General features: G+C 39.4%; 1 protein-coding gene across 1 annotated transcript; it reads left to right on the top strand.

The window, feature by feature from the left end:
* The first annotated feature begins 219 nt into the window (after positions 1 to 219).
* On the top strand, positions 220 to 8,650 carry LOC117965774 (butyrophilin-like protein 1). Its single transcript, XM_059016558.1, has 7 exons — positions 220 to 352; positions 2,912 to 2,963; positions 3,689 to 3,825; positions 5,027 to 5,222; positions 5,736 to 5,999; positions 6,817 to 6,850; positions 7,273 to 8,650. The coding sequence occupies exons 2-6, from the start codon at positions 2,912 to 2,914 to the stop codon at positions 6,834 to 6,836; spliced, it is 669 nt and encodes a 222-aa protein (XP_058872541.1). The 5' UTR covers positions 220 to 352; the 3' UTR covers positions 6,837 to 6,850; positions 7,273 to 8,650.
* The last annotated feature ends 1,365 nt before the right edge of the window (positions 8,651 to 10,015 follow it).

The following is a 10,015-nucleotide window of genomic DNA, read 5'->3' on the forward strand; positions in this document are numbered from 1 at the left end:
TTTTTTTCCCCAAATAAGATTTTGTTTGTTTGTTTTTACTAACAATTATTACAGTATTAAAAGTTGAACAGCTGCATCAATTCTTACAAAAATATGTATTTTCCTTTGATTAGCCAATTAGTTCTCATTCCCCTACAATTTAGAGACACAGTTTAGGTTTACTAAACTCCAAATTACCTTAATTATTTTTGGCAATGCTCTCATTTAATTATCCTACATCGTCATTGGGTGTGATACATTTATCATTCTTAAACTTTCACTTTCGCTTATCAGAAACGCGGCGCGCCTCATCATTACTGGGAACGACACAGGTACAATTAGAAGACGCGGCGAAGATAAACCCGTACTAAAGGTAAAAACAAAACCACAAATAACTTATTTCTGTTGTAGATTTAGACTTAAGGTGTGTTAATGTTGTATGATGATCGATAAACAAAAATGGTTACAATTTAAACAAAGAAGGCTATGGAGAACAAACACGGAAGAGCCGACTTTAGTGTCGCAGTAGTTTTGGTCATGGAACCCTGAATGTCTTTTCCAGTTACAGCACACCTGATAAAATAAATTACAAGAGAGATGATATACAGCATGTAAATATTCTGACGGAGGGATAAGCGCAGTTTTTAATAAGTGAATTGGTGTAGGCTGCATCTTAAATTATAAGCCTATATTTCATCATGTATAACCTCCAGACATTACATTTTTAATAGCCAATGTTTGTAACTCACGAGATATATTTTGTATTCTGCCTATTGTATTCAGCCTACATTTTAAAAGTATCTTTAAAAACACACCCCTGTAATCCGGGAACTCGTTTTTTATTTGGTGAAAATTAACCAAAGCACGAATTACATTGTTTTAGGGATGTCCCGGTTTGAGCTGAGAACCCAAGCGTTAGATAATATGATATAAAGTTCGTTTTTTTTCAACTTTTCACGTCTTTATATTTGTATTTTCGTTAAATCTATTGTTGCACTAATTTCCGCATTAATATATTTTTACTTTTTCACATTATTTTTAGACGTCAAAAACCCTTATTTAACCTATAGGTTATAATTTTAAATACTTGTAGTCTAGTCGATTGAAATTCTATAGAATTCTGTTGGCTATTCTGTAGATTCTATTGGTTTGTATAGAGATTTGGGACATTAGGCCTCAATATTCGGTTTTGTTTTGTTTTTTTAATTCTCCTCTCCACACACAAGAGTCCTCCCTCTAGTCGGCATAAATATATATAAGAAAAAAAACCCTCCAATCACGTTTAAGAAAAGTCCTTGCGTCGCCTGTTGCCAGGGAAAACAGAGTTATACAGGTTTGTAACCGGTAGTGGTACATCCTGAAGGTTAGACAAGCAAACAGTCATATATACAAATCCTCCAATCACGTTTAAGATACAGTAGCTCTTTGTTTGCATCAGTGGTTGCTAGGAAGAACTGAACTGGGCAGGTTTGTTTATCTGTGACTTCAGTTACCCGCAGGGCGGCACACGTTCTCAAACACACAAGCAAAAAAATAATATACTCAGTAAAACAACGCAGTTCAATTTTTTGATTTTCACAAGCCAGTGAAGCGAGATAGAGCGAGTTTATGAGAAACCCAATAAACATGAACCAGGATTCTAAACTTACCTCTAAAATGAATGGAATTGAAGTGTAAATGAACCTTTGCTATAATGAATATTGGTGCTTAGATAGGCTACAGTTTTATTTGTTTGCTGCTAAAAATATATATATATATATAGAGCCAATTTACACATTCACTTCATTCATGAGACGGGCAATTTTAAAATCCCGTCTCAAAGCGTCGCGGGATTGTGGAGCCTGTTGGAAGTCGTAGTCACAAGTCGACAGTAACGCAGACTGGCTGAAAGTGTGACCGACAGCTACGACCACTTTGCTGCGTCAGCTCGGAGGGGCTTCAGTCCTTCTGGCTCACCCGTAGAAGTGTCTGCAGCTGACGTTCGGCTTTTGTCTGCGAGAGAAGTATAAACCAGCCTTAATACGAGGAGCAACTACAATAGAGTAAGCCAGGTGGCTGCTGACTGAGAGTTCTGAGTTGCGAACTGAAAAAATATATATAATAAATATTCTTTTGGTTTACATTACTGTTTTCTTCATTTGATACATTCTCCTCATATTTAACCACACCTCGTTTATCTGTGGATTTCACATATCGGAGGACCCTTCTCCCCCAAGGCAGGCTGATAAATAGCTGCAGTGTGGAGTAGTGGTCAGGGCTCTGACTCTTGATCAGAGGGTTGTGGGTTTAATCCCAGGTGGGGGACACCCTGCTGCTGTACCCTTGAGCAAGGATTGCTCCAGTAAAAAACCCAACTGTATAAATGGGTAATTCTAAAAATAAGGTGAGATCTTATAACAATTGTAAGTCGCCCTGGTCGTCACTGCTAATAAATAAATATTAAAAGAGATTCAGCTGTGTGTATTGTATTATTCTCATATTAAATTATGGAGTGCTGCTGTATAAGGGCCTCTTTTCATTTACAATTGCTTCTGGAAATCACATTGAAATGATTTTCAAACTAAAGTATATACAAGTTTCTGGCTGTAAACAGGAAGGGAACACAGCTTATTATATCCCTTACAAAAAATATATATCTGGAACATTGCTGTTTATATTGCAGCAAACCACAACATCTTCTTTGCAACCTCTCTGTTAACTTAGAATTGGATCACAGCAAGGCTACCTGCAACCTGTTGCTACCTGGGGAATTTTGGTTTGTTGCAATATAACAGCAATATTTCAGATATATTTCTAAAACCAAACCTTTTTTGTAAGGGATGAAATCACAATTTACACTTGGCCAGGTTCATTAGGAAGTGGCTGGATTAAAAGCACTGATGCTTATGCCAAATATTTTGCTTTCAAATTTCATTTTTTTTTCTGTTTTTAGATGATGTCACTCTTCCAACTGTGTCTTGTGTTCTTGCTGTATGGTGCAGTGGGTATGTACTGTATCTGTCTCTTCAGTATGAATAAGCAGTGTGCATTCGTGGTTGGGGTGTGGAGTCGTGGTTGGGGTGCGGAGTCGTGGTTGGGGGTGGGGAGTCGTGGTTGGGGTGGGGAGTCGTGGTTGGGGTGCGGAGTCGTGGTTGGGGTGCGGAGTCGTGGTTGGGGTGGGGAGTCGTGGTTGGGTTGGGGTGGGGAGTCGTGGTTGGGGTGTGGAGTCGTGGTTGGGTTGGGGTGGGGAGTCGTGGTTGGGGTGTGGAGTCGTGGTTGGGGTGTGGAGTCGTGGTTGGGGTGTGGAGTCGTGGTTGGGTTGGGGTGCGGAGTCGTGGTTGGGGTGTGGAGTCGTGGTTGGTTTGGGGTGGGGAGTCGTGGTTGGGGTGTGGAGTCGTGGTTGGGGTGTGGAGTCGTGGTTGGGGTGGGGAGTCGTGGTTGGGGTGTTATTTCATTTCACTTTGCTTTCAAAGCAGAATGAAGAAAATGAAAGCACAACATTTTAACAAGTGTCTTGTTGGATCGATGGGTCATGCTTTATTTTGAGGGGCGCTTATTAACTATTAACGAATAGTAAATATATTAATAAACATTAGTTACTAGTCTGTTAACAGTTAATAAACTATTTGTTACTTGATTTACTGTAACTTTTCTCACAGTTAATAAATCAATTAATAAGATAATAAGATAACTGAATTACCTGTTGATGCTTCTTTTCTATTCTCATTAGAGTCTGGATTGCGTTGTGTTCGGGATTTGCAAGAGAAACCCTACAGTGATGTCACCTTCAGCTGTCGTCTGGAAGGCGTCAGTCCCCAGGATGTCGTTGCTGTCACCTGGAAGAAAGGAAATGACGTTGTTGCTCAGGTGAAACAGCATTCTACTGTACTACCCCACCTAATACTCCTGCAGGGATTCTGCACACTGCTTTCAACCTGACTCCAGCCTGGAATGAACCTAATGTTTGAAGTCTCTGTGAAATCAGCAACAAATTGACAGTAATAACAAGCCAAAGAGTCCCATATCTCTGCTTCATTTCTACATCTTTTAAACTGGTTCACAGGTGATAAATACCAAGCAAATACAATAAGTATTTATCACACGTGAGCAGTTAATTTCTCTAGCATGTTTGTTATTACTCTACATAGTAACACAATAGTGGTAACATGTCATTCATTCTCTCACGTATTTCTTTTTTATTCTGTGTACATCGTCATGTTACTTGATAATAATATGACTAACTGAAGAAACACAGCCCCTACCAGATCATCTAGGTTTTCATAAAAAATGACTGCTTTTGGGTTATTTTATTTGTTAACATGTGGCAATTAAGCAAAGCTATGGGACTCGTTTGCTTGTTATTACTGCCAATGTGTTTCTGATTTAGCGGCGACTTCAAACACCAAGAGCAGAAATCAGAGCAAATACGTCTGATCTTCCTTGACAGTTTTTTTTTTCAATTATTTTTACACCAGTTTTTCTTCCAATTTGAAATATCCAATTGTTTTTAAACCCCTGTCTCACCGCTGTAACCCCTGCAAATGACTCTGGAGAGGTGAAGACAAGCACACGTCCAAGCGTCCTCCAGAACATGTGCTGTCAAGCCAGCGTCTTTTTATCACACTGTAAGCCCACAGCGAAGCCACCAGACCTATCACTTTCCAACTTCAGTAACTTTAATTCTGTTATCTAGGATGAGGAAGACCTTTCATTTTCCTCACCTTTCCCTTTACAAGAAAGCGCAGTTGTTTTAATAGTTTGTTTATTGATTACATTACTTTGATTACTGTTAATACAGGTTGAGTCCATTGTTGGGTAAGAGAATTGATGTCACTGGTCGTGTTAGACAGGCGGTCTCTTAATCCAGGCAAATGAAAGCACAGATATCACTGGGAGAAATTTAAAGAGGTCACTTAGACCAGGTGGTCTCTAAATAAAGGAGCAGGTCACATGAGCAGGTTTGACTGTCTGTACAATCTAAACTACTGTGATATCATTTGTGGGGCCCCTAGAAACAGTGTTTTAGAGAAGTCATTTAGAACCCGATTGATGTATATCTGGTCTTCAGGCTGTCCCGGGTGTAAAAAGGGGGAAGCGAGGTGTGCCTGGAGATCCCAGAGCAGAGGTCAGAGAGGACGGGCTTGACAAAGGAGACATGTCGCTGCTCCTCAAAGACGTTCAATATACAGACCAGGGCTCCTATCACTGCACTGTCGCCACTCGCTCCAGGAAATATGACGAAACTGTCAACCTGTTTATACCAGGTGAGTCTTTAAACTACAGGTAGATATGATAACCCCAGACCCCTTCATTTTCAGCTCTCTCCCTCCCTTTAAACCTTCATTAATTCATAGTTAAGCCTTAACTGCATACTGGATAAAGAGAAACATTGTTTAAATTAGCGGGGAGAGAAAACAAACTAGTAACACTACTGGAAACTAACTAAAGCAGTGGAAGTTAGTAAGCTGGATTTGGTGATTAGTGCAGGTTCAAAAAGAATCAGGTGAGATCAGTTGACGTTGTTTGTTAACTCAATGATAAGGGTAAAAAGAATCAACTTCCTTTGCTAAGCAGAGATTTAAAAAGTATGTTGGAAAAAAAAACAGCAGGGCAGGGGTGGAGCAGGGTAGAAAACCACTGATATAGCTGAAGCAATAGTGTATAATTACACCATTATATTTCAAAATATATATCAAAAAATGATGATGACCTACATTTGCACATTGTCATGATTGCTAAAAAAAACCATATCCTCCTCCCTCCTCTCATCCAATCAGAGCCTGAGTATCCCACAGTGTATTTCGACTCCGTGACCAGCACTTTTACCTGTAATTCTACTGGCTGGTATCGTGAGCCGAAGGTCCAGTGGACCAATGAGAAAGGAGAGAATCTGACTGACCAGTCAGAAACAGCACCAGCAGAGAAAGAGGGTGAAGTGTACAAAGTGATGTCTGTCCTGAAAACTAGTGATCTTCACCAGCAGTACATCTGCACTGTCCAAGAAGGGGGGATAGAAAAAGCAATACGCAACTTCCTCACAAGTACGTGTGTATTTATTTATTATTTATTTATTTATTATTTATTTGCAATCGTCAATTCTTCTTACCCCTGTTTTTCTCCCCAGTTTGAATATCCAGTGGTTTTTAAGACCCTGTCTCACCATTGCAACCCCACGCAGTGACTGGGGAAAGGTGAAGACAAGCACACTCAAGCGTCCTCTGAAATGTGCATGTCAAGCCGGCCTCTTTTTTCACTGCAAGCCCACAGCTAAGTCACCAGACCTATCGCGCTGGAGGACTACGCAGGGGACAGCACAGCTGACTCACGGGCACCTGGCAGAGTCAGGCAAGGATTACCCAGCTGACTTGATGGTGCACGATTGGCCAAGCGCTGCCTGGGCGGGGAGGGTTCGAGTCAAGTAATCCCTGTCTCATCGCGCACCAGCAACTCCTGTGGGTGGCCCTGCGCCTGCAAGCTAGCTGTGTTGAATCCAGATCTGACGTGATGGGTCTGTTTGGGTTCACTGTCGGCTTGCAGTGTGAGAGGAAGTGGCTGGTTTGACGGGACACGTTTCGGAGGACGCTTGAGTGTGCTTGTCTTTGCCTCTCCCGAGTCACTGCGTGGGTTGAAGCGGTGAGATCTTAAAAACAATTGGCCATTATCAGGGGGTAAAAATGGATTCCAAATAATTAAAAAAATGTACAAGCAGTAATGACTGAGAAACAGTAACCTGCAGCAGTATGTCATTTTGTGAATACACCTTTTATATATATATTAGAAATGAGTTGTATTTAGACACTAGTACTGGCAGTCAGGTGTTTGTTTTTCATTGACTCCTTTTTCTCAATTTTTGTACAGATGGGAAGACGGAGCTCTAAGTCTTCTCTCAGAGGTAATTGTTGATTTATTTTGAAACCTCACAGTTTAATTACATCACACTGTACAGCAAGGCTCTTCAATTCCAGTCCTCCAGGTTCTGCATTCCATTCCAGCTGCAGCTCTTAATTGCTCAATTATGTGGCCATTTGAAAAAGGTTTTAAGAGACATTTTTTGGGGGGTATATTTTTCATTTGATTTAAATGAAGCACTGTCTTTATTGAAGATACAGTTTACTTGTTGTAAACATTGTAAAGTCCCTGAGCAAAAGTGTTCACTTTTTGTTTTTCTAATAAGCAAATACTTAGAGCAGTAAACTAACAGATTAATAGCGTGGTGGTTGCAACAAAAACCAGAAACACAATACAAGAGTAACCCTTTCAATAACAGTCATCATTATTTTCTACAGAGGTAACCTAATGTTTTTTTTCTTTTAGCTCCCCTGCCATGAAATGGAGAAGAGCGAATGCAAATCCTTGAAGTGAGCGTCGTGTTGAAATGATGAGGATGTTTGTTAAGATCAATGTAAACGCAAGCTTATTTCTGTTCGTTTGAACTTTCTGTAGCTGGAATAAGTTTCTGTTATAAGATCTATATGCAGAACAGTGTGATGTCGCATTCTCATTGCAACATGACTTCTGGTTCTGCACGAAGCCTGATCTGGCGTGCGATCGTATTCAATGACAGAGTTTTTATATATTTTGTGATCCTCTGACCTGTGCTGTGTAAAATGCACATTCCGTATTTTTCTGTGTCATTCCAATGCAAACGGATTTCTAGCATCCCTGGTAATAATAAAGGGCATCATAGCGAGGAGGTGCTGTACTCAGACTTGGGGTCAAATGCAAATTTAAATGCAAACTGTTGAACTATTTGCATTTGACTTGATATTTGCATTCTGAAATACAGGCATTTGCATTTCAAATCATGGGAAAGCTTCAAAAACATGTCAAATGCATTTAAATACTGTTCAATACTACGACTACTACTACTACTAATAATAATAAAAGTAGAGACTTTTCAGTATTGCTGCAAGCAAAGTTTATCGACCTGAAAGATACAAACTGAAGGACTCCACTTTTGAAAAGTAAATGTTTATTATCTAGCCATTTAAGAGCTACAAATAATTGAAAAGCTATTGAAAGGCCAATTATTACTTTTAATTGAGAGTTCAATGAAGTAATTCAGAGCTCAATCAATTTAGAAGTATTGTATGGAAGAGTATTTGAAATGCATTTGGTGTTTGTCACATATTTGTATTTTGTTTGGTAGTAAATGCATCACATTTGCATCGAGCAAATTCAGAATTTCAAATACATGAAGACATTTGTATTTAAATGCATTTGACCCCATGTCTGACTGTACTACAATGTTGTTGGTTTGTTTAGAAGCAGGTTTGTGGTTGTTAAGAAGTCATTGCTAAGAATGTGACTTTTCTAGTGTATTGTAATCCCACCTAATAGGCTCTCGGTAACTGTCATAGCCACACATGCTGCTACATACAGGTAGGCTACCGTATTACAGAAAATAAGCAGCCGCCTGACTTCTAAAATGTCACGAGTCATGGAATAAAACATCGGCAGCGTTTGAAAATCGTATTAATAAAGATCGCCCTCGTATAAAGGCTGCTCTATTAAAATAAACGCAGCGACGCCAAATTGAAGTAATACGGTAATACAGGGTAGTAACAGCATTTATAATGTGTTATAAACACTGAATAGATGATATAAGGAATCTGCAATAAATGAAAATATAAAACTGTATATTAGCTGTAAACAAATCAGGACAAATCACATTAAACACACATGATTTACACTTCATTGTCTGGGTCATTTATTTTGTATTTTAAAATAATCTGTTTACAGAAAAAAGGTTTTTCATTATTTGTACAAACAAATAGAAACACCTGCCATAGCAGTGTCAATATGGTGTAGGGCCTCCATGGGCAGCCAGCACGGCACTGATTGGACATGGCAGGTAGTGATTCTGCAAGGTTCTTTTTAAATTGTGCTGGAGGGATACGGGACCATTCCTCAATGATTACCAGCCTCTAATTCCTTCAGGTTGTGTTGTATTGGGGGTGGAAATCTGCAGTCAAGTCAGAATGGCCCATACATAGAGAGAGTCACATCACTTTAGAGACTGTTCCTTGTGAAAAAGCCTCAGTAGTAATTTGTGCCTATTTGAAAAAGGAAGCATCTGCCAGCCAAGCACCTCTTATCAGCCCTATATCAAAGTCTGTCAGATCTATTGCCCTGTGGTCCCATCATGACTGAAACAGACTTGTGTCAGGGAGATGCATCTTTTACATGTAACACAATACATGTCAGGAATACCATTTCAATCAGGCCTGTGGATGACACAAAAGTGTGTGCTGCATGTAGCAGGTTTTCCAATGTTTTTGTCCCATTTTTTGTCACCATTGAAGAATTCTAGAACTGAAAGTGAAAAATGAAGGGGTTAAAATACCTCCAACACCGAGAAATTATCGCCCCCTGCTGGGAGAAACAAAGAACTGCAGTTTAGTCTCCTCAATACAAGGGTGGTTGGATAGCGGCTTCCCTTTGATCAAGGTGTTTTTTTTTTTTTTCAGCATGCTACAGCACTGGGGAATCTGTTCGGTAACAATTTATTTATTCAGCATATATATGTGCGTGCGTGCGTGTGTGTGTGTGCGTGCGTGCGTGAGTCTCTTAAACAATAATCTAGACAATGACAAGCATTATTTATATAATTTAGCTACATCTGGTAAATCTATAAACCTGGAGCCACATGCATACCTTTATACAGGCAATCAATAGATACAAGATGCCTTTTCCTTGTATTATTATTATTATTATTATTATTATTATTATTATTTTGTTTGTAAATTATCTCATCTGATTTCTGAAATGGTTGGATAATTACCCTCACAAGCACTTCATTAGATGCACTTGGTCTACTTGTTATGCAGTTCAGTTGCAATATTTATTTATTTTTGCTTATTTTAACAATAATGTGAATGAAATATCATTACAGGAAAGAAGACATTTCCATGGATATCGTAAATCACAATCAAATTGCATTACATGTGCAATCTGCCCACAGTGGAAAAGCACAAACATGTTTTAAGCCTGGCCTTTGTCGCCCTCTTCAGGACAAACTCTGTACCTGCGCAGAGCCTGATTGAAAATAATTCTT

This window comes from Acipenser ruthenus, chromosome 53 (assembly GCF_902713425.1).
Source record: "Acipenser ruthenus chromosome 53, fAciRut3.2 maternal haplotype, whole genome shotgun sequence".
Lineage (NCBI taxonomy): Eukaryota > Metazoa > Chordata > Actinopteri > Acipenseriformes > Acipenseridae > Acipenser > Acipenser ruthenus.

What these genes read in the sequence shown, in the direction of transcription:
- LOC117965774 (XM_059016558.1), top strand. Translation starts at nt 2,912, where the DNA reads ATGATGTCACTCTTCCAACTGTGTCTTGTGTTCTTGCTGTATGGTGCA. An exon ending in GAAATGACGTTGTTGCTCAG is followed by an intron (nt 3,826 to 5,026) that starts GTGAAACAGCAT and finishes TCTGGTCTTCAG; the next exon opens with GCTGTCCCGGGTGTAAAAAG. An exon ending in TGTCAACCTGTTTATACCAG is followed by an intron (nt 5,223 to 5,735) that starts GTGAGTCTTTAA and finishes TCATCCAATCAG; the next exon opens with AGCCTGAGTATCCCACAGTG.